Raw genomic sequence first — 25,079 nt, forward strand, 5'->3', positions numbered from 1 at the left:
CACAGACTTGCCTTCTTTGTAAAATAATTACCTTGATGTTGTAGTCCAAATTGCTGATACCTCCCTCCCGTACTTACGGCAAAATGATGGTAACATGAACTATTCTCATGTACCTCTTTTGCTGAGACTTCAACACCAGGATTTATGTAGAATAGTATTTACCTTACCATACCCCAGCAGCAGGTCAAGGAAATGTGAACTTCTTGTAAAGATGAAAATTTATGAAATTCCTGTTATAATATTATGTATTGATCTACTACTAAGACATCACATCAAAATTGTTGAAGCTACCATGGCGGCCAAACTCATTACAGTGATGCAGCAGGTGCAGGAGGGACTCCACAGGCTAGACGAGGGTCAACTCCTGGGGCTGGCAGAGACGCTGAAGATCTCCCTCTCCGCTACGACCCGGAGCTCGTCCAGAAAATGTTTCTGCATTCGCTCAGCACCGGGTTTAGCAACGACAATATCCGCCTTGAGCTCAGATTCACCTTCAACAACCTTTTGGTATCAGATGAAGAAATTCTTAAGTGTCTGAAAGATGCAGATGGCAGGGAGACGGAAAGGAGAGGAAAGGAGAAAGCACCAAAGGCCAAGGTATCCAAAGTTGAGGAAGCGGACAACGAACTGGCCAAGCAGCTCAAGCAGATTCAGGCTGACCTTGCAGCCTTAAAGATGAAAACAGAGTCTGTACCAGCGTCTCAACCATCACCCATGAGAATGAGGGAACGGGGCCCGAACTGGGGCTGTGCTGCCTGTAGAGAACAAGGGAGAGGTCCAGACTGCACCCACTGTTTTAACTGTGGGAGTGAGGATCACTTCCTGAGAGGTTGCCAGCTGCGGTACCGCCAACGTCAGCAGGTCAACCTGGAGGGACGAAGGTCGGCCACTCTCACAACGTCCCTGAGGAAACCCACAGGAACAGTAGGAAGCCCCACCCACAATAATGCAAACCCATCACACTCACAAAACCTGTACTTCGTCAATGCAATGAAGTCCAAATCAAGAAAACAACTCACCAAGTTACTGGAAGATAGATGCCTTGTGAAATGCCGGATCAATCGGATTACAACCGACGTCTTATGGGATACGGGAGCTCAAGTGTCTATCATGTCCCAGAATTGGAAAAACAAATACCTGCCCAATGAAGATATCCACGAAATACAGGAGCTCATGTATGGCTGCAACCTACAACTGAAGACCACTAATGGGCACGAACTACCTTTCCTCGGCAGGGTCAAAGTTCAGTTCTCCGTCGAGGAGGGTGACAAAGCGCCAGTGATTGACGTCCCAATACTAGTGACTCCTGACCAAATAGGTGACCCCATCATCGGGTTCAATGTCATCAGCGAGTTAGTCAAGCAACCTCCGTACACCCTACCTTCTGCACCACATGACAGGCTGAGAGATGCCTTTCACACAAACACCCATGCTGTCAACTCCATCATCGGTCTCCTCCAAAATTCTGAAGACGATGAAGAAATTGGCGTGGTAAGGCACCCAAAGCAGGCAACTACCATCCGTGCCGAGTACGAACAATCGCACCTGTCCAGGCTGAGACGGAAGTTTACTTCCAGCCAGACACCAACAGCCTACCACGAGGGCTACATCCGAGTGCAGGGTTACTGAAGCTGAAAACAGGTGCGTGTAGTAAAGTCCCCATACAAGTGACCAACACCCCGAAACACAATTTTATTGCATGGTACTGTCTGGGGAATAAAGGCCCGTAAGTGTAGGCCTACTGTTTATGCCACTTTAACTTGGTGCTAGAGGAGGTGTTATTGCATGTGTATGTCTTTTAATATTTATGAGAACATGGTGAAAGTCAGTTCATTATGATGTAAAACATGATGTAAATTATTGTCATTTCAGTTACAATAATGATTATTTTAAAAAAGAGAACTTTCTCTCAACATCAATTCATCTTGAGGATCTTTGTTAAAGGTGGAGAAGGGACATTAATGATGAAGATGAAAGTTAAAATTGGTTAGCTATGGTACAACCATTGAGATTTAAAATGGAAGGGGGAGAAAGATTACGAATAAATAAATGTTACATGGATTAGTTTTTTTATAAAACAAAACGCAACACTGTCAGCTAAACATAGCAATGATGCCACACAGAGGGTTAAAGACAAAATTCATGACAGCATAAGACTCGAAGCGAATGCTGTAGGAGTAAACGAACGGAGCCTATAAAGTATCAAAGACAAATTGCAGGCTCTTAAGAAGGCTGTCAAGGAGAAAGTCGCTCACAGTGCACGCGTGCAGAGAAAAGAACGTGGAAAAACTGGCAGAGGGGAAATTCCTACACTCATTGATCCCAATGTGCTAGGTGGCTTGAATGAAGATGAAAAGGAAATACTTGAAGTTATACTTTCCGAACAAATAATAGGTAAGTTTTATTTGATTACGAAAATGATGTCCCGATCGACAGTGCTAAGTAAGACTAAAACTAGGCCTAACTTATACTATAGGTTACTCATACAAATGCCTTTACTAGATTTGGAACTGCCAGATTATGGATATTACACTTGGTATTTTGGGTTTAGAGTAGAAATTCTGAACTTCAGAAATAGGTATCATAACAATGGACATTTGATTGACTTTTTTTCACAAATCTTGTTGATATTTATGAATTTGCACTTATTATGAACCTGCACTTATTATGAACATTATAGTCATTGGCAAGTAATTTTCGTGGGCAAGACTACTGTAGGCCTATTAATTATTTTAGCCCAATGTGCTAAAATTGTTTGCTCTAAAGTAGCAGCATGGATTTATAAGCGGCCTACATGGCCTACAGGGTGGGGCGTTTCCTCCCCTGTGAGAATTTGTAAGGCTTGAATTTGATACGGTCCTCGGATGCGATACGTAGACATACGTAAGCTACAACACTTTAGAAGTTACACGCACGCAAGAAATTATTCACTGACACTGTCACTATTGGTGCCCCTGGCATTGACAGTGAGTTGTTCAAACATCACCACTACAGTTAGCTTCTGTGCGGCCTTCAAATGTTAGGCGAACAAGAGGGTGCTGTTAGTGAATTTAATAATAATAATAATAATAATAAGGTCTTATTTATCCAGGGTAGCCTCTTCAGTGTTGCCACTGCTCTACCAGAGGGCCCTGCTATTATTATTACCCTAGCGTTGCCAGGTACCCATTTATATACCTGGGTCGAGAGGGACATTGTGGGTGAAAACATCTTGTCCAAGGACGTAAGCACTGGGCAGGATTCGAACTCGAGGTCCTCCGTTCGGGAGTCGGGAGTCTTATCCACTATGCCACAGCGCCCCCCCCCCCCCCCAAAAAAAAAAAAAAAAAAAAATTTGACTAACATTATGCTTATGTGCGGCCAAAACATCGCTATCGGTACGGTTAGTGCGCTGTTAGCACTAACACCGTTTCTGTGATAAATAGACCACAGTTAGAGAATGAGCATTTGGAAAGACAGAAAAATGTAGATTACAGTCAGAATGAGAGAGAGGGAGAGAGAAGTTAGAAAGAAAGTGAGAGGGAAAAAAAAAAGGTATGGTGAGGAAGAGAGTGAGAAGGATTACAGTGCATAAATGGCTGACAATATTTAATATCAAGTGAGAGAGAGATGGGCAGGAGAGAGAATGTGGGAAAGCCTTTAAGGAGCCTGAGAACGTGCTGGGAGGAGGAACTTGCATTCTGTATGTAGAATTATACATTTGTATGTTTTCCTTCGGGAGAATAATAAAACAAGGGGCTTCATTTAACATCTAAGGGTCTCCTATAATAATGAAAAATGAAAGAACACATCCCAGGTAATAAAAAACTTGATGTCTGAAAAGACAGACAATACAGCCCTTCAGTATGTAACGTGTAGTAAGCCGTATCGCCCATGGAAGTGTAAAATAGCCACTGCGTGTGCGTGCCCACTTCAAGTGTCAGCACAAGCGGGAATAGGCGATAATCGGTCCAGGTAGTAGAGGTCAGTGGGGTGTATGAACACCATATGACTACTGGATATTTGGTGGGGAATCATCAGCTGTGTGTGTGTGTGTGTGTGTGTGTGTGTGTGTGTGCCTTCGCTTGGTGGTGTGAGTGGGCAATTGCAATCTTACTCTCAATAGAGGTAAATGCAATGCACAGTGTCTCTCTGTGTTTGTAGCATATTGTACGCTCTGTGTACAGGCCCTTCTAAATTTGGGCAGCAATCACAGTTGGTGCATCAATTCAAGTGACCCGTCCTGATGGGCAGCCATATCGGCAAAAAAGTCTCCCCTATATGCACTCTGATTGCGATTCCCTTTATTTGATAGTGTCAACTGTATGTGATGATGAATTGTGATGTGCTTGCTGTGAGTCTGACTGAAATGTCAGTAACCATAACCCAAAAAGATCCCAAACAATAACAGGAGAAATGCTTTTGCATTACAATACCTATCACGACTTATTAAGTTACAGAACTACAATGTACAAAATGCCAGACACCTTTACTTTCCAGGCCCCATACAACAGCCATCAGATTTCCATTTCACTTTTCCTCAGTCACAAATCCTACAATCTGCTTGGTGACACCTGCCTATGACAAGATGATATTTGCCGATCAGCAACGTAAGGGCACTTCCAAGAAGGTACATATATCCATGGACACAGATCACTATCTTCACACCCATAACCATGAGACTAGTCCCTGCCAGTGACTGTGGGTACTGTGGCTCTGACTGTAGATCACAAGTACATCCATTAAATCATATTTCAATCATCCAAATTCTCCAATGTGGGAAAGTTTTCTCTTCTCCACCTTCATCACATACATAGTGTCTTAGTAGCCAAGCTTTTCATTCAATTGTGTTCGCCCATCTCCCTTCTGATCTGTAGCACATGTACAAGAAAAAGAGAGAAAAGAGAGAACAGAATGATTACATTGTGTTTCATGTAGGGTCAAGTCTTCATTTTTACACTGATTGTTGCTATTTCCTTTAAAAAAAAAAGAAAAGAAGAAATATGCAATATGAAGAATGGCAGAGAACAAACCACCACCTTCTCTGATCTGCAGATATGTTTGTTCTATTCCCTCTCGTATCAGAAAACAATACTTCACAATAACTTTCACATTTTTCGTGTGAGTTCAAAGAAGCTCCCATCATTTGGCTTGTTTCAGAAACAGCATAATTTGTAAAGATTTAGTACACCTATGCATTACTTCTTTCAACAACTTGGACACCATTATACATACAACTTTAACTAAGTGAGGCAAGTTTTTAAATTCTTTATATTGAGCCACCAAATTGTTTACTGTAAAAGTGGAAATTTTCGCGGTGCTGAAATTTTCCAGCATTCTGAGCTAACAGAAACTAGTGCAAAAATAAAAGAACACAAATATTTTTGCTTCAAATGTGGTCCAGTAGTTGATATCTTGATACCGCGGAATTAAAAACATGCGAAACTCTTCTTTTCCCGCCGAGCACGAAAAATTAGTCGCGCGAAAATACCCACTTTTACAGTACCACTGTTTGTAAATACCTTATAGATACAATGCAAATGCATGTTGACTCATTTTGATTTATAATACTTATGTGGCAAAATAGAATATCTACATATGGGCCACATAATCATAATGATTTACTTTTCTATTATTTTCTTCAAATTAACTGGATGTGGCCACAATAAAAAAGAAAAACTTACAGAACAAGATTCTGCCACATGCATCATTTGTCAATCACTGCTAAGTACTAATATGATTAACACAAGACACTGGAATGCAGCTTCCCCTAGACTGAACATACTTTGTATGTTTCCGCATTCCTATATACAAAATGGTCACGAGTGCGAAGGTACAAAATTTCGAAATCTTGTTCCATTGCACGATTAAAGACCATACACTATTTGTTTTATACAACACCTCGAACGTCAACAGATTCAGTCCACACAGATTCTTGAATTTAGCACAAAAATGGCAACCATTTTCTGTGAAAGATGAATGAGTAGCCGCACAGTCGCAGTCACCGTGTACGTACATGTACGTATGCAAAATGAAGTTGTTCACAAAAATGAGTGACAAAAGTAAGCGCTTGTAATTGTTGAGTGCGCGTGCCAAATGTTGGTTTATTGTGACATCGGAGCCATGCGATGGAACAAAAACTTCGAGTCAATCTTTAGTTTAACACGGGAGTCAATGGAAATGGGTGATGTCAGCCATGCGCTATCCATTTTGACATTCTAAATAGGTGTTGTATAAAAATGATTGATAAATGACACTGTATGTCATCATGGATGAAACATGCACATACCTGTGGGAGGCTGCCAGCCAGAGAACTCCTCACTCTCCTCCTGCCCCTCCATCTCCTCCACGTCAGCATCTCGCATGGAAGAAACCGCCTCGTCAGCATCTCTGCCGTAAAACTGCATGAAGTCCGCCTTGCTGGGTCCCCGGGCGGGGCCCTTAACCACTCCTGTGAGACGCATACCATGCATGTTTAATACACCACTAGCAGGAGCATCAAGAAAGTGCTTTACAAACTTCATATCACTTACATTCTGACAGTCAGTAGTGAAATACTATGATGTCAGGTGCACAGTTAAACACTTGTTTCAATAAGGTCCCTGATCAAAATTGAGACGACACAAGAAATTAATTTCATCTTTTACTGAATGAGAAATCATTTACAAACATTCACATAACAAGTCATCAAAACTGTGGCAAATTTATAGAATATTGATGAGAATGGTTTGCTATATAAGACAATGTTGTAAAGAAATGTTGCACAGACTAGTGGTTTAAAGACGATCAACTAGTGAAAAAATTTATCAACAAGTATTGCATGATAGACCTGTAAACCTCAACATTTGTCTACTATTACAGGAATCAGACTCTGTCTTGCTTCACATATTGAACCTCATTCAAACTAAAATGAAGAACAATGTGACTTGATACCATGCAGAGATATGTATTGTTCGTGTGTGCATGTTCCTCCTGGGAGAAAAGAAAATATTTAGATATCAATTCATTGCCTACAGAGCACATATAAGGCTAACTGATAAAACAGATACTGCTTGTACAAAACTAGCATGTAAGTTGTTTGCTTTTAACTTTTTGAAAATCAAGAAATTGATCTTACTCATATGATTATTTTTATAATTAAAAGTAATAAAATGTTAACAGCAAAAAGAGCATCATTATAATAGCATCTGGATGAAAATGAAATAAAGCTGAAAATAAACAAATAAGCATCATCATATCACATCCATTTCATGGAGAAATGTACATGTTTTCTTCTGTTTTGGTGGTGTGTTATTTCTTCAGTGCATACTATAGAATATTTCATCTTCCACAAAGTTTTGTGGTATTGGGGAAGAAAATAACAAATTCACCGTCTGCCACAAACAATATTACTAAGAATGTAAGACCCCATACCTTGGCTGAAGGCTGGGGGCATGGTAGGGCCGTATGTCCTCTTAGTCGAGCCGGTCTGAGGTTGGGCTGCATGACGATCATCCTCCTCCAGCCCTGCCCCTTCTGAAGGCTCCACCTCCTTGGAAGGCCAACCAGGAGGAAGCTGAGGACCCCTCATCGGTCTTGAGGATGACGATGATGAAGATGATGATGATGCCTCCTCAGCTTTGTGTAAAACCTGTGCAATATTGTGAATGCATCATACAATTTTTTTTTTTCCATTACTTGGTCATACACTGTACCTCCTAGTTCTCATCATGCATGTCATCTGCTGGTTTTCCTTGCCCAACTGGCTTTACGACTTTATGGCTGAGTTTTGGGGGAATAGGAAAATATACCCCTGTAACAGCTTGGCAACTTTCAGCTAAGTACGTGATGACATAAGAATTAGACAATGGTATACACAGCGTAATAATGGTTAATGTCAATGTGGTATAGGTGTGATGACAAGTTCAACAGTCAACAGTCAGCAGGAGCAAGAAGCGATGTATTCATAACAGACTTTTGAATGAAATCTTTTGACTGGCATATAAGTTACCAATTTTCCTTGCTTGTAGCTAATTAAATTTTAATCCGAGTCTGTCTGGATTTATTCAGCATCTGATATGAAACATGTATTTTTTTTTCATTTATCTATTTTTTTTTCTTCAATTAATCCTATCATTAATTTTCCAACATAAAATATCTAAAATAATCACTTGCATTTGTTAATTGACAATACTATACCTGCATATATAAAAAAAAAAAAAAGTAGATTTGAAATGCCTCAGGTTTAACTTAAAGTCCTATTCAAGTACAGCTTCCTAAATAAAACTGAAATAAACATAATTTTCCTCATAACTTTCCGTAGCTTCCTTGATACACTTGCTTAGTGTAAATGAGATAAGTTCTTGTTACCTGCTTCTCTTCACTGCCATGAACATTTCCCACTGCCTGAGTCTTGACAGCTTCTGTAATACAAACACAAAGAAAACAATAACCACATCTCCTTTCAGGTTGCCACATGTCACATGAGGTTTGAACAAAACATGGGCTATATGAGATGGTATCATACTGTGAGTAGATCTATGTGAATAGTTCACCCCATCCTTTTTGAGGCTTGTACACAGACACAGCTGAACTTTGTGGAGAAAATCAAAATGAAACATTCTTTGACACTGAGAATGGCAGTCACAAGATTCATCCATCTAACTTCACATTGGCTCTGATTCTTAGTAGGTCCATGGCATAATGACGTAGAGCTTCAAACATTGTAAACTTATTAATGGGATCAGCCTCAAAAGGTCAATGGCCTACTGCTGATTTCTACCACAATTACTCAAATTTTTATGTTAATCTGCATGTTTTAACTAAATTTGTGAAAATAAACTTGAAACTTGAAAACTCAGCCTAGTCTTGTTTGAGGTTCATGTGAAAACATAATTGAACATCATAAAGAAAATCAAAATGATGTGAATAGGAAAATGTGATGCTTTTGATCCAGTCTCTTTATCCCCCCCCCCCCACCAAAAAAGAAAAAAAAAAGAAAAAAAAAGAAAGAAAGTAGGAAAGTGACGAACTAAGAATAAGATCAACAAGGAAAAGTAGAAATTACGCGGTGCGTAAAATATGTCCCCGCCGGAAGTAGCATTTAGTAGCAAAATGTACAATATCGGTAAAAAATCAAGGTCAAAGGTCAAAGAAGTCAAAGGTCAAAATTCTGTGTAGAAGTTTTGAAGCCCTTACCTAGTGCCATCACAAAAAGCAAACGGAATCAAAATCGGGTTAAAAATGGCGAAGGAGTAGCATTTTGTAGCTAATGTACAATATAGGTCAAAAATCAAGGTCAAAGGTCAAAGAAGTCAAAGGTCAAAATTCTGTGTAGAAGTTTTGAAGCCCTCACCTAGTGCCATCACATAAAGAAAACGGAATCAAAATCGGGTTAGAAACGGCAAAGGAGTAGCATTTTGTAGCCAATGTACAATACAGGTCAAAAATCAAGGTCAAAGAAGTCAAGGGTCAACATTCTGTGTAGAAGTTTTGAAGCCCTCACCTAGTGCCATCACATAAAGCAAACGGAATCGCAATCGGGTTAGAAATGGCAAAGGAATAGCATTTTGTAGCAAAATGTACAATATAGGTAAAAAAATCAAGGTCAAAGGTCAAAGAAGTCAAAGGTCAAAATTCTGTGTAGAAGTTTTAAAGCCCTCACCTAGTGTCATCACATAAAGCAAACGGAATCGAAATCGGGCTAGAAATGGCGAAAGAGTAGCATTTTGTAGCCAATGTACAATATAGGTCAAAAATCAAGGTCAAAGGTCAAAGAAGTCAAAGGTCAAAGAAGTCAAAGGTCAAAATTCTGTGTAGAAGTTTTGAAGCCCTCACCTAGTGCCATCACATAAAGCAAACGGAATCGAAATCGGGTTAGAAATGGCGAAGGAGTAGCATTTTGAAGCAAATTGTACAATATAGGTCAAAGGTCAAAGGTCACAACTGAAATTCTGTGTAGAAGTTTCAAAGCTCCCATGTAGTGCTATCATATAAAGCAAACAGAATCAAAATTGGCTCATAAATGACAGAGAAGTAGCAAATTGAACATTTTGATCACACACGGACGCACAGACGGACAGACGGACAGACGGACAGACAGACAGACGGACGGACGGACACACGGACACACACACACGTACGGAGCCCGTTTCATAGTCCCCTGCTCGAACTCGTTCGGCGGGGACAACTATTGATTGCCCAGAGATCATTACCACTGTGGACACTGTGATCAGCTTCTCTCTGTGTCTTCAGTTCTTTGACTGATTCTTCATCTTCCTCCTCATCCTCTTCTTCTTCCTCCTGAAAGTTTGAAGCCCTTTCCTCTTCACTCTTGATGGGAGCAATTTGGATCTGAACCAAAGGAAACAATACTGGACTTGACAAATACATACTATAAATCTGGTAGTTTCACCTGCAATAACCAGAAATTTACAGAAAAAACAATCATTTCACACTTTGAAATGAGTATAGGAAACAACCTTAACATTATGGTCAGGTAGTTGTGGGCTAAAGAAAAGAAAACAACAGCAACAGCAACAACAACAACAACAACAAATCATGTGTAAAGATATGGCTCATGGTAATATCTAAAAGAGTTAAAGGACACTCAGTATTTGAGAACAACGGAAAATTAAAGCAGAAAAATAATCAGCGTTGTCTTTGACGGATCCAGAAGTCAATGTTATGATGACAGCGAGACACTCAAGGACTACATCACATTGCATGTGTGATACATCCATGCATTTTCTCCACTGCATTAGAGTACAGCCCTCTATCACCACTAGGGGGTTGACGTTGTTGCCTTTTCCCCCTAAAGATGCATGTGAAAGAGACCACTTCAATGGGTTTTGAGCAGGGCTTTTGACATATGTGACACAGGACCTTCATATTACAACATGTACATCTGATCGAAGGGAAAGAGTGTTTTGCTTCTTAACAGGAGGCATGGCATGAGAACACACAATACTGGTTCAGCTGGTATCATGGGGCTTTGAATCCAAAACCTCTCGATTGCAGTGCAGCCATGTTACTGACTGTGTTAGCTGACTTAAGCACTGACCTTTGGCTTGAACTTGTCCTTGAAACTTGTCCTTGACTTCATGGAGCCAACCATTGCAGTTAATTTACCTCTGGGCAATATTTTGGTTCTGCGGACAGAAACAGAGAAAGAAGAAAGTATGAAGTGTATCTTTTTTTTTATTTACAATGTAGGCAGATTCAGGCAAAACTAGATATATCGCTACGGCGACTGATATGCCTCCGCCATAATGCATGGTTCTCCTAATAGGTCTATAGTACAATGTCTTGAAAATGTGTGATGACAGTTTCACACAATTGGCAAAATATTAAAATGACAGGTTTGCCACAAATGTGCTGAATGTTCACTTTCCTAGAACTAGGTTCAATTGGATGAATGATTAAAAATGTCAGAGTGCAGGTATTTGGGGAACTGATGATTTTCACTTGACTTTTGACCCTTTTATAAGTTTATGCATTGAGTAATTTTCAAGGTATTGAGAAAAAGTATAATTTCAGTATCAAATGGGAAAATAGCATTATCTAAACCTGGCCTTTGACCTTTGACCTCACAGTTCCAAAGAGAATCACTGTTAGGTTGAACATGCATAAATATGTAAGTTTCATGATGATACCTTGAGTTACTTTTGAGAATATGGAGGAAAAAGTGCAATTCAACACTTTCACTTGACCTTTGACCTTTTGACCTTTGGGCACGAAACTTCCCACAGAATATATATCAGGTAATACATGCATACATCAAGTTTAAAAAAAAAAAAACCTTCAGGCATTGCATAACCATAAAGGAAAGTAGTGACATTTTGAGGAGTTGACCTTGACCTTTGACCCCCTGACCTTTGAACCATGACCCCCAACTTCCCTAGATAATCACTGCCCATTGGAACAAGCATATATACTAAGTTCCATGAAGATACCTTGAACCATTTGCGAGATATGGAGAAAAACATGAATTTTCAACCTTTTTTTTCACAAAATATCCTGTGACCTTTGACCTTCGACCCCGTGACCCTAAAATCCAAACAAAGTATTATCCCCCAAGGATATACCCTCATACCAAGTTTGATGTAAAACCACCACACGGTTCTTGAGATATTGACAAAAACAAAATGGGACGGATGTACGTACGGACGGACGGACGACCCGAAAACATAATGCCTCCGGCCACTTCGTTGGCGGAGGCATAAAAAAATTTGGTCACGAGGCATAAAAAAAGTGGTCACGAAGCAAGGCCAGCGTCGCACACACAAACAGACCCTGTTAAATTTACTTTTTCACATATAAAGACGGAACAAGCGAGGGCACCATCACCAAAAACAATAGGCGTCTTCGTTTTACCATAACACACCTTCATGTCAAATTTGAAGATGATCTAAGAAGAACTGCAGCCAGCAGAGTGCTCACAAGAAAATCTCTGCGGCGGACGCGGCGCAACGAGGCCAAATCCATAGTATCCTCCGAACTCTGTTCGGGGGATACAATGAGTGGATGACCTATATGTCAACACTCAGCATACTTTCACACCCCATGATAGCATACTATGCAAATGATATGCAAATGAGTCCATTATGCCCATTGCATATGGATATGAAAGATTGAAAATACTAAAAAATGTGAAATACATACACTTTGTATGACTACGTTCCTCTTTAACTGGAACATTTTCTCTGTGTGTACAGCTAAAATTGTCATCTACAGAAACATTCAAATCCAAACTTCAAAGCGTTACCTATTCCTCTCACACTGAGGACTATAATTGCAGTCTATAATGTTCGGAACAATTGTATTCTCTATCTGGTATGTGTTTGTTGTTGCTTGCCATTTTCTTCTCTGTTGTCATGCTTGAACATGTGTTATATCTATCTTTTCATTTATGAAGCGCCATGAGCACTAAAAAGCGGACCTGTGCGCTATACAAGTAGCCACTATTATCATTATTATTATCATTGCTACTTCTACTACTATTACTATACTACTACTACTAATAATAATAATAATAACAATAATACTAATACTAATACTAATTGAACTCTGCAATACATCTTGTAAAACTATGTCTGCTGATTCTTTAACTCCTTTACATGTATCAGTGTTTTTTGTGAGTGAATATATGCTACTGTCATACATTGTATAGTACATGTGTGAATAATGTGCACAGCTATTAATATTTACCAGGTACCATATTTTTTCCTTTCATTGATTTCACATTTTTCACAGAGGAAGACATTCAAAACTACAGAAGCACTCTGAGAGCGCAGACCTCCGCCAGGCATGCAGCTCATTTCCACCACTGATCTTGTTCTTCCATAGAAGTGATTTCCACCCATACATACTTATAGCATTGTGTGCTGAAAGTCGCCCAATTTCCCAATATAGAAGCCTTTGTTACGTCATAAACCCTCAGCTGCACGGCGCGCCTCGCCCTAGCAGAAACTAGAGCACGCACTAGTGCGCGCATGCAAACCTCAAATACGCGCAGCCTAAACTCCCAAGTTCATTGACCCTACCTGCCAAAATATCAAAAATCCTTCATAAATTCCTCCAAAATTCTCAGATCACTACCAAAATTTGATCATCTGTTACTTGTATCAATCTAAATCTTTCCTGCAAGTTTCATCCAAATTCGTTACCTACTTTTTGAGTTATTTTGCACACAGACAAACTAACAAACAAACAAACAAACAAACAAACAAACAAACCAACGGTAACGAAAACATAACCTTCCCCCTGGGCGGAGGTAATAACACAGTAACAGCAGATTTGTGACAGAAAAAATCTACTTTATCTGCAGATTATCCTATCATTGTTTTGATAGCAGAAATTCTAAAGAATTTGATAGGGTTGGGGTTTTAGGTGGTATGGAATTGTTAAATGGTATTGCTAAATTCAAGTATCAGAATGGCTAATCACTTTCGACATCCAGCTGAATCCCTGCTTGGCAAACTGCTTGGCACACTCTCTTATTGCCACAAACTAGCATTAGACTAACATGAAAACATATGAGTGGGACTGTAAGGACAGCAGCAATTCTGCTTAACCCACCACCTAGGCTTCAGTTTCTGTACCCGTTCATATGGGTGAACCGACATTTAAGAATTTTTAGCTGGCAGAAATGTATCAATACATTGCTTTGAAAGTGATTGCTATACAGAATCAGAGCGTATGTGAGTTTTGTCCTGGCAGCTCATATTACAGGATATAACAGCTAGTAGTTGTTGAATTCATGTTCATGGAATACAGCAGTGAACACAGAAATGTACACATGCATGTTACATTATCAGGAGTTGATATTTTCACATGTTGTTAGATTTGCGAATAGTACCCAGATCGGAGAATTCCCACAAATAACCCCAGGAAAACAGGTACGGTATGAAGTCTCATTAATAAAGATTGTCTCTGATGCATTTGAGGTGACAAAAAATGATGTCAAGTATCAAAACTAAATGCAATCGTAAAATTTGCTTTGTGTTTGCTCTGTGTTGTGGGCTGCTCAGGTGCAGCCCTGTTGCAATTTATACAGCGACTGGGCTGTGTATAGTTAGTGTACAGTGTATTTACATAATATGTATGCACAGGCCTGTCACATCATTATCACAGCAAGTCATGACTGTGTATAGTTAGTGTACAGTGTATTTACATAATATGCACAGCCCTGTACAGTGTATTTACATAATATGTGTATGCAAAGGCCTGTCACATCATGATCACAGCAAGTCATGACTGGTACTCTTAGTGGTCTCAGTCTGGTGGCCCCTGGCTGGGCCCCCTGCCTTGGGCCAGCACTTAGGCTCCTGGCCTCTGCCCGGCCTTGGGCCCGTGAGCCCGTGGGCCCCTGGGCCCCTGGGCCTGGGCCCACTTGGGCTATGGGGGCCCCTGGGCCTGGGCCCACTTGGGCTCTGGGCCCCTGGTTCCGGGCTAAGGCCCGTGGCCTTGGGTCCGGCCTTAGGCCCCGCCTTTGGCCCGGCTGTACTTTGTACATGGTCTATGTGAAATCAGGCTTGTCTGTAACTGTATAATTACAAATAATTACAAATAATCACAAATGATCAACATGTCCATACTACATATAGGACTATATGAATATATGAATATATGATTATATGAATATATGAATATATACAATGTATGTGAATATATATTATTATATATGAATATATAAATGTGATCAGGCATTCTGTTACAGTGTCAGATCTGCTGTCATTCATATATATGCATGTATAAATGGCATACATTCATGTGTACAGTATGCTACTTGATTGAACCAGCCAATGGAGAAAGATCACACCATTGAACAATACTTGAAAGACATGTACAGTTCAATGACTCATTGCTTGTTATTATGAACTCTGTAGAGGTATGCAGCCCTCTTCAGACGGAAAACATACAGTTGGCTATCAAACAGAGCTTGCAAAACCATCAACAATTTATTGAGTTGGATTTGTGTGTGTGTGTGTGTGTGTGTGTGTGTGTTAGAGCTATTTGGCTTGTTTCCTTTGCATGCATCATCACAAATTCCCGAAGTCTGAATAAAGTGAAACCAAGACCTTCATATAGATGTGCTGCATTGTAAGGTGCTGGATCAGAGCACTACCATAAGATTGACACCATGGCGGGAATTGTGCTATCAGTGTACTATCCTTCCTGTGCATTTATGTTAAAGTGTACCAATACCCTGAAAATCACATTTTAAACTAGAAATGTCACTATGGCGACTGATACCTCCACCATAATGCATGATTCTCCCAATAGGTGTATAGTACAATGTCTTCACAATGTGTGATGACAGTTTCACATAACTGGCAAAATACTGATATGGCAGGTTTGTCAGAAATGTATTGAATGTTCACTTTCCTCAAACTGGGTTTGCTATAATTGTCTAAGAGTGCAGGTACACATATTTGGGGGATTGAGGATTTTTACTTGACTTCTGACCGACCCTGTTATAAGTTTATGCATTGAGTACTTTTCAAGGTATGAAGAAAGAGTGTAATTACAGTACAAAATAGATTTTTTTTTCATTTAAACCCGACCTTTGATCCATAACCTTTGACCTCTGACCTTCTGGCTGGAAATTTCCCGGAGAATCTCCATTAGGTAATACAACATGTAAGTTTTAAAACTAATAATGCAAGCATTGAATATACACTAGTATATGAGGGAAACAGTAAAATTTTGAGGAGTTCACCTTGACCTTTGACCCCTGACTACATACTGACCCATGACCCCTAAATTCCCTAGATAATCCCTGCCAGTCAGTACATGCATATGTATACAAGTTCTATGAAGATACATTAAACCATTTGCGAGAAAAGTGAAATTGCAACATTTTCACCTAACCTTTGACCTTTTGACCTTTGACCTTATGACATGAAACTCAGTAACGCAGTAGTACATGTCTACACTAAGTTTCAATAAAATACCTTCGGGCATTGCATAGATATGGGGGAAATAGCAACATTTTTAGCATTTGACCTTGACCTTTTGACCTTTGACCTCTTGCCAATGTCACTAAAATCTCCTCAACTAATTGCCCCATCATACATCATCCTTGGACCAAGTTTGGTGAAAGCTACTTCATCACAGTTTTGAGTTATCACGTAAACAGATAAATTTTAGGATTTGACCTTGATCTTTGACCTTTGACCTCTGTCCGATTTCACTAAAAAAAAATAACATGTAATTGTCCCATCATACATCATCCTCAGACAAAGTTTGGTGAAATTTGCTCCATCCAGTCTTGAGTTATTGCGTAAACAGATACAATTTCATGATTTGACCTTGACCTTTGACCTTTGTCCTTTGGCCGATTTCACCCAAAATCTAATCAAGTAATTGCCCCATCATACTTTATACTTGGACCAAGTTTGGTAAAATTCCAGTCAATATTTGCGCGTAAACGAATGCGGACGGACGGACGGACGTACGGACGTGCGGACGGACGGACGGACGGACGGACGGACAACCCGAAAACATAATGCCTCCGGCACCACTTCGTGGCGGAGGCATAAAAAAATAGTGCAAGATGGTGCCAGTGTATCCATCACTCCAACAGGTTGCAAAAGGAGTAAATTTGAGGAGCAGGAGGGTATCTCATGTCCAGGATATCACACAAAACATTATCTTCCATCATCAATACACTGAAAATTAATGAAATGAAAGCTGGAAGGAGGTGCTGCAGTGGGCATTTGTATCTCTCCTTTCCTGTGATATATTAGAAGCAGCAGTGACCCATTCCTCCATTGCACTGGCATGAATATTTATAATAAACATCAATGCCAAACAAGACAAATCCTTAAAATTGAAGTAATGTTATGTTTACATACTGTTTGTTTTTTCTGGTTTCTTGTTTACAATCATTTTCCTGTAAGTAAAGAATTAGTGGACACTTGCCATTATGTGCCGAGGCATGTCTCATGAAGCGAAAAATAAAGTGAAAGTTTGAAAATAGAAAAAGAGATCTTCAATCACTGCAATTCTGTCTTATCTTATATATGTTTCTGGACTTGAATCATAAATTGGGACTGAGATGTATGTGTACTACTCTTACTCATACATCAGTTGACAGGTCCTGTATGCTCATGTAGGAGTAAGAAAGACTCACTTGGGTGCCTCTGGCATGGAGGCAGGCCTAGCTAGCTGGACCAGCTTCTGGAGCCGGAACTGTTCTTTCCTCAGATCCACGACCTTCAGCTTCAGCTTGGCTCGCTGGGCCCTGTCGTGGGAGCTCCCTCCTGCCTTCAGGCTGGCGATGAAGTCATCCAGGCTGTCGGAGCTTCCAGAAGCTGGTTTTGCTAAAGGTGGGGCGGGAGGCGGTCGGGATGAAAATCAAAACTTTGACAACTTGATATACATCATCGATTATTATTATCATTATTATTATTATTTATTTGGCAATTCAACATAAAATACAAACTGACATAGAATACAAACAGAAAATCATATTACATAATATAAAGATTGTGGTGATTCTGGGTGCATACAGATAAGGGTGTTAATGTCATGGGGTTAGTGACACCTTTCTGTGCCCTTATCTTTCTCGACCAACAATATCATTTATGCGCACGAGGTAGGTGGGAGTTCTTTGATGTCCCTGCACAATTTAATCTTCAGTCTGAATAAACTAATATGCATACTACATATCAAGGTGTGGGTTTGCAGCTAATGATACAATCATAGCCTTGCACATTCAAAATGAGCCATCATGGCACATTCACATTGTTCAGAACATGACAGTCCTGTACTGCAGGTATGTCATAGGGACTTTCTTTTTTTTCTGAGCAAAAGATTGGCTAATTCATGCAAAAATCAATGCAAACATGATTATCGATGAACTTACCTTTCTTGGCTTCTTCAAGTTGCATCTCAGCCCTCTCAAGCTCCTTGTCAACTTCGCTAAGTTTGGCAGTCTGCAAACAAGAGTACCAGGACACATTAAAAATCAAAATTAGCGCAAGAAGAATCAGGTAATCACATCGACATGGCTAAATGGTAACAAACTAGCAATAACAGATGTGAGCCAGTTAGTTAAATGTGAAGAAAACATTGATTATGGAGAAAAAATACAAGAGGACTTTATTAATGCACTATAAATTGTGACAACTGAAGTATGATACATTAAATTTTTGTATTATCACACAAGAATAAAAACTGATTTGATCAAGATCTATGTCACTTCAAATGGTATACATATTTGTGCAAGAGACCTATGGCATAATTTAGAAATTGTATGTACACTCTACTCACAAAGGTGTCCAACACCTAGCCCAACGCATGCCCAAGGCATACTTGCCATTGTGCCTCCACGCACATATTACTGTACACACATGAATGCATCTATTAAAAGAATGTATCAGAAAGTAGGTCAATTCATATTTCGTCCACTCATTAAGACTGACCAGTGAGTCAAATGTTTCCGCCTTCTCTTCAATCACACCGGCTTTCTTCATCCTCTGTTTCCGCTTCTTCTCAACGATACCTGTCCGATCCAGGTATGTGTCGTCATCACTGTCATAGTAATCATCCTGGGCCCAATCCTTGGCCTTCCTCTTCTTGCTCTCTTCGCAGAAAAAGAAATAAATAAAGGTGCATCAATGTCACAAAGACTTCAGAGAAACATGCTAATATTTTGGATTAATAAGAGCAAACATTTCTGACACTACATCTACTCTCATTTGCAAATACATGACCATATAAAACATTTTTTCCTAATTTCTTCCTGAACATGAATTCTAAAAACAAAAACAAAAACAAAAACATAACAATATTTTTAGCAGAACAATCCTGAAGAATAATCATGACTTACTAAATCAGGTAATACTCACTCATCAATAATGATGGCATACAAGTGTATCACACTAACCAGGGTTAACTATTTCAAAGAGTATATCATACAGAGGGAGAATATAGAAATTCTGCAAATTCCATGTTGTTTCTTGTGGTGTTTGTTACAGTCTTTTTACGACATCATTCTTACTGCAGGAACAAGTCGCCAATGAGTAAAATGGCAAAACTGCAAACCACTACACAGTGTAATGCCATTGGTCAACCTGGGTGATTGAAGTTGCCATTGCTTATTAAGTGATGACATGAATAATGAGTTGTGGTCCAAGATGCTGATTTCCTTTGCTCTATGTCGCATCATTTGACCATGTATCCTATGAATACTTAGAACCACAGCAATATTCAGAAACTGGTTAGAAAAAAAAAATAGTCGAGAATTAGAAGCATCTTTGCATCTGTAAACACTATCTGGTTATCTTGTTAATACTGCGAGCTGCTGCACGTATCCATGGGAACAGTGACGTACCATGCGTAGCCTGTCGGAGGACACCATGGGCATCAAGGATGCGACAGGCTTCCAGGGCGCAGGCCACCACTGCCTCCTTCTTCTTGCCTGACACAGCAGCCTCTGCATAGATAGGATTACCCATGGCATCGTCCAATGGTAATCTGGCGAAGAACAGGCAGAAGGCACAAGTTTCAATTTGAGCATTTATAGTACGGTGCTATTGCAACTATTGTACAAAGAACATGCAGCATTGTTCAAACACTCCCCCAAATCCACTGCAGGACCATTTTCTGAAGTTTTGACCTCAGTGGCTCAACAAATACACATTACCTTCATTTGAATATATATCTGAGGGAAAGTGACTCTGTTTTCACAACATTCAACAAACTGTGTGAACAACACTGCAGTCCATCAGAAAATTATGTCATGACACATTGAAGATAATATTGCATTTACTTCTCTCAGACATAGATTCTAATATAAGTAGAAAAGCACCCGAGGGGGCAAATTCTCTTCTATTTCAAGTCCACAAAATACTTTAATTGCAAAACAATTATGATAGCCAACATTAAACTTCACATGACCTATTTGGGACAAATCCTTTTGCTTTCATCTCTCATCTTCTAAAGAAGACTTCTTGTCAATCTAGGAAGAAAGCAATTTGATTTCCATTTATGTTGGACACATGATAACAATATCATAATCATTTGGATATTTCTCGTAAGGTGCCAATATTCTTATTTGACACCTGATATTACATTTTCTCAATGAGAATTAAGCTGTCAATTCATCATAATAATTGTGACTGTTTGCTCCATGTTGTCCACACAGTACTTCCATACTTACTGCACTCTGCAGACATATTGATGGCTGTAGCCCGATTGTTTCTCATCAACTTCATATTCCAGCTCAATATCTGAAGGATAACAGAAAACACAGCAATATCAAACATCATTACTCTAACAGAGATACACCAATTTCCTGTCAAGGGTTTGGCAGTGGCTGTGTCACTGTTTCTGTGATCATACAAGTTACGACAGTTGTGCTAAATTCATCACATTTAATATAGCTAAACAGAGGAAGATTTATCTCCAAAAGTAAGAGGAAAGTGGGCATTTTTTTTTTTTCACTCAGTGGTTTATTTTGCTTGGTGGTTTTTTTTTTTTTCGTAACATTAAACATGGACCTAAAGACAATGTAAAAAAATTGAACTACATATCTATTTTCTAAATGCAAAATATACTTAACTGTGATACACCTTAGAAGAAATCCACAGAGGGCACATAGTTATACTGGAAGAAATTGAAATACATCTTTAAGAGGAAATTTGGTAAGAGAGAAGATACATCCTGTTTTCTTCTCTTTTAGACACCAACCTTCTCTCTCAAAGAAGCCTCTGAGTGTCTTCTTAGGATCCTTCACATAGGATGCCTCACGCTCTTCTTGTGTTTCCATGGAAAAGGGATTCTCCGCATCAGGTTCTTCGTCATCATCCTCTGGCTCATCCCATCCTGTTTAAGAAAATAGACAAAAAACTATATTTCATTATTTCTTCAGTCAACTAAATTTCTGCATGACTGATTAACAGGCGGCAAGAGTAATAGACCAAGTTACAAATCTCTGTCTTAGCTACTGAAATTGACGGCCATGAGAGAATCTTTCTGTCAAACTCTGTCGTGCTAACTTCCAGTTTGTGAAAGGATAAATATTTTCTGACACGTGACACTGAGACAAAGCTATAAACAAAATTAATGAATTAAAATTGACTGCTGTATTGATTCTGAAAACTTGATATCAGCATTAAAAGTACTGTTTACCAATAAGAGCAGTGATTCTAAAAATGTTCGAGTTATCACATTTGGTGCATATGTGTAGGTCAGTTGTATCACAAAACATCCTAACATATAAAAATTTCACAATAAAGCCTAAAATATTTATAAGGAAATCTCTATTTTTCTCAATGAACCATAACTGTACACAGTTTATTCTAGAAACAATTTTATCATAACTCTTATTCACATTTTGTATATCTAACAATACTTAATATTGATTACACGGATTAACATTTCTACATTGGTTGTTTCTATCTCTAACTCATGCTTCAGAGTGATTTTGAAGCACTAAAGCTGGGTTTTTGTTTCACCTGCAAATGGCAAATAATGCCTTTAAGGGGAGGGGAAAGAACCTACCCATGCCCCAGTCGATACCACCGGACTTTTCTTCCTGCAATTTCTTCTTCTCCTTCTCTTCCTCCTCTTGCTTCCTCCTCTTCTTCTCCTCTGCCTCCAGCATCTGTTTATCTCTCAGCTCCTTCAGCTCTGTGATGCTCAGCTCTGCCTCTTGCTCCTGGTCATCAGGAGGACCCTGGTGGGAAATTTCATCATGCACATTTCTAATGCACAGAGCTAAAGTTACATGAACACACTCGCCCCATCCCATTAATCATCTGCCTTTGTCTTGACCTTATCATTAAAAGATAAACCAAAGCAACTTTTGAAAGGTGCATGCTAATCTATGAAAACACTCAGACAGTGATCAAATATCTGCTAACTAGTTCTAGTCACTTCTATTTTGCTCATACCATTTCATACCAAATATCACAAAGTGTAGTATGCTAGTAACCGAAAACTTGATTACCTTTAAGAAGACAAAGTCATGTGAGCCCATCACATGCAAACTTTCTGATGAAAATAAAATTGAGGGGGAAAGGCAAAAAAAAAAAAAAAAAAAGTCATCATCAATGCTACATAATACAGACCTGTAGTATGAATAACCGTGTGCTCCCTCCAAGCTTAAAGAGATGTCCAACTTTCATCCTGTAGAATGCTTTGGCATTCAGTTTGTGCTTGTTCAGGAAAGAGCCGTGTGTACTGCCAAGGTCATAGACATAAAAGCCTGGATCATGGTCACTGTCACCAACAAGTCTATACTGAAGAATCAGGTGGTATCTGGACAAGGATGGATGATCGAGCTGAACGTCACATGCTGCAAGTCTTCCAAAAACATGGAAAGGTTTGTCATTGAGTGCAATTCTGGACACAATGGTGCCATTCTTCAACACCTCCAGGTGGTACTCATGTGATGGAAGACCACTCCAAGATGGCTCCTTGTAAGAAAGAGGTGGTGTGACAGCTGCCTTCTCTTTCTCTACCGATTGGTTTTTATTTTCTTTGGAGGGAAGCACACTTCTCTTCTGTATCTCTGCAGGCACTACTTCCTTCATCAGATTGCTTTCACCTCCTTGGAATGCACTGTGCTTGGGGTGCACCTTAACTTTTGGTAAAGCCTTGGGCAGAACAAATGCAAATGAATCTTTGGAGTCACCACTTCCACTGCTGGCACTGCAGGATTTTGCAGGAGAGGTGGAAGAGCTCATGGTTCTTTCTCTCTCCACATCAGACTTTGAGTTTGAGGGTGCATCCGATTTGTGTTCCATGGTGGTGCATCCTGATCCTGATGATGTGTTTTTGTTCCTCTCTTCTCTATCTTGGCCTACGCCTATGGTTACAGGCACAGCTACACTTTTTGCATCCGAGTCTAGGCCTATGCTTAAATTTACAGGAACTAAATCTGAGGAAGCGAGATCAGAATCATTAGAATTATTCTTGCTACTTCGGCTTGTGGGTATCCTAAACACAGACAACGAAGGGTGAGCATCTTCTGCGTTCTTGTTCATACTCAGAACATTATCAGCCACCGACGTGACCGACGCGGCCTGCGCGGCAGCCGCGGCGGGTACGCGTACGGAGTCGGCGGTCCCTGTGCTAGACACGCTGGAGCTGGAGGTAGCCTGCTCCGCTGGGCCAACGTCGGCGGCACGTTCTAAGTCTGATGGCTGTGGTCCGGCTGTGATCGTGCTCTGCGCAGTACGAGCCGCCATTGCCTCGTTTGAATGCCTTCGAAGGCTAGAATCCGGTTGCTCTGATGTTGGTCTGTTACTTCTGTGTGCTTCTAGATCATCATAGTCTTCACTGCTCGACGAAACCTCGTCATTCTGTTGATCAGTGGCCCTTTCGACACCAGTACTGTTCAGTCTAGATTTATCCATGGAGGCAGCCATATTGGACGTATGGTACGCCGTGCGTGCGATGCAATCGAGGCAGCATCGCATAATTATATACAGTACATACAGCGTCTGCTGGGTCATGGGGCGTACGAGCTCGCCAGAGAAGCTGCCAAATTCTTACACCCGCACTATATACCTTCATACATTTCTCATGCGCTGATAGACCGACACTAAGAAAGTTTTGATCATATTGAACTCGTGGGACATAATACAGCTGTATCTTGAAACAGATAAACTGCATGTTGTTTTGTGTGTATGCAAACATCTCTTACTAAAATACAATTTCATAGTGTTTCATAAGTTTCAAGTTTCAAGTTTATTCAAAGTTTCCACAATACAAAAATTACATAAGATAATGTAACAAGGAATACATTGTTGAATATATATGCGATTAAAACAATTTACAGAATATTTGAATATAAATTGACAATGCATGTAGATGCATTATAGATGTAAAGTGGAGGGGTCTTAGAAAAGTAAGCTTGTAGTAATAAAACCCCTGAAAAGGCAAGTTAAGACATGTAATATAACAACTCACTAATATATACACAAACATATTACAGCCATAGAATAATTCTAGTGGAATCCCTCAAGAAGCGCCGCAACCACACCCCAGAGACCAAAGAAATTGACACCAAATTTATTGCCCCCCCCCCCCAGTCAATTTAAAATTCATTTTATTGGCTAGTGATATATGACCACAAGAGGGAGCAGCAATTCTTTTTTTTTTTTTTTTAACTTTGTGGTATGGTCTCAGAACCCTCACTTCTCCACAGGTAAGGACCCTTTCAAAAGGAGAGTTTCTAATTTTTACCATAAACCAGAATTACACAGTGGCTTTAACATACATGGATGGATTCTAAGTGCACACACACACACACACACACACACACTACCTATGGAATTTTAAAGCAAAACATAATTGGCATTTAGACTATGTTACTCAAATGGAAAGCGATGAGTTGATGAAGTCATGTATCTAGAATTAAAAAGGAGCAGCATCAATGAGACTGAGAATATCGATGAAGCAAATACTTCCGGGTCAACACTTTAAATCTGGAAAAAGTGAATATCTAAATGCACGGAGAAAGTGCATATAGGACCCCTATTGTATATTTATATTACATAAAGTGCACATTACAGAGTATACATTATTGCAACAAAACAGCATCAAACAATGCAGCATGGTACACTAGTTTCAGCACTGCACAAAGTACGAAAATACTCTTC

At 39.7% G+C, this 25,079-nt stretch overlaps 1 protein-coding gene across 1 annotated transcript; it reads right to left on the reverse strand.

Annotated features, from left to right (window-relative positions):
- Positions 1–4,800: 4,800 nt before the first annotated feature.
- On the reverse strand, positions 4,801–23,843 carry LOC140233663 (uncharacterized). Its single transcript, XM_072313766.1, has 14 exons — positions 22,542–23,843; positions 21,973–22,147; positions 21,160–21,294; positions 20,630–20,699; positions 19,802–19,944; positions 18,891–19,051; positions 18,332–18,401; positions 17,597–17,786; positions 11,021–11,108; positions 10,173–10,311; positions 8,329–8,381; positions 7,393–7,609; positions 6,269–6,430; positions 4,801–4,850 (listed from the first exon to the last, which is right to left on the reverse strand). The coding sequence occupies exons 1-14, from the start codon at positions 23,841–23,843 to the stop codon at positions 4,801–4,803; spliced, it is 2,955 nt and encodes a 984-aa protein (XP_072169867.1).
- Positions 23,844–25,079: the final 1,236 nt, after the last annotated feature.

The sequence above is a fragment of the Diadema setosum genome, chromosome 1 (assembly GCF_964275005.1).
Source record: "Diadema setosum chromosome 1, eeDiaSeto1, whole genome shotgun sequence".
Classification (NCBI taxonomy): domain Eukaryota; kingdom Metazoa; phylum Echinodermata; class Echinoidea; order Diadematoida; family Diadematidae; genus Diadema; species Diadema setosum.

What these genes read in the sequence shown, in the direction of transcription:
- LOC140233663 (XM_072313766.1), bottom strand. Translation starts at nt 23,843, where the DNA reads ATGGCTGCCTCCATGGATAAATCTAGACTGAACAGTACTGGTGTCGAA. An exon ending in TCCATGCCAGAGGCACCCAA is followed by an intron (nt 11,109 to 17,596) that starts GTGAGTCTTTCT and finishes TTCTGTCCGCAG; the next exon opens with AACCAAAATATTGCCCAGAG. An exon ending in TGGCTGGCAGCCTCCCACAG is followed by an intron (nt 4,851 to 6,268) that starts GTATGTGCATGT and finishes CATGTGCTACAG; the next exon opens with ATCAGAAGGGAGATGGGCGA.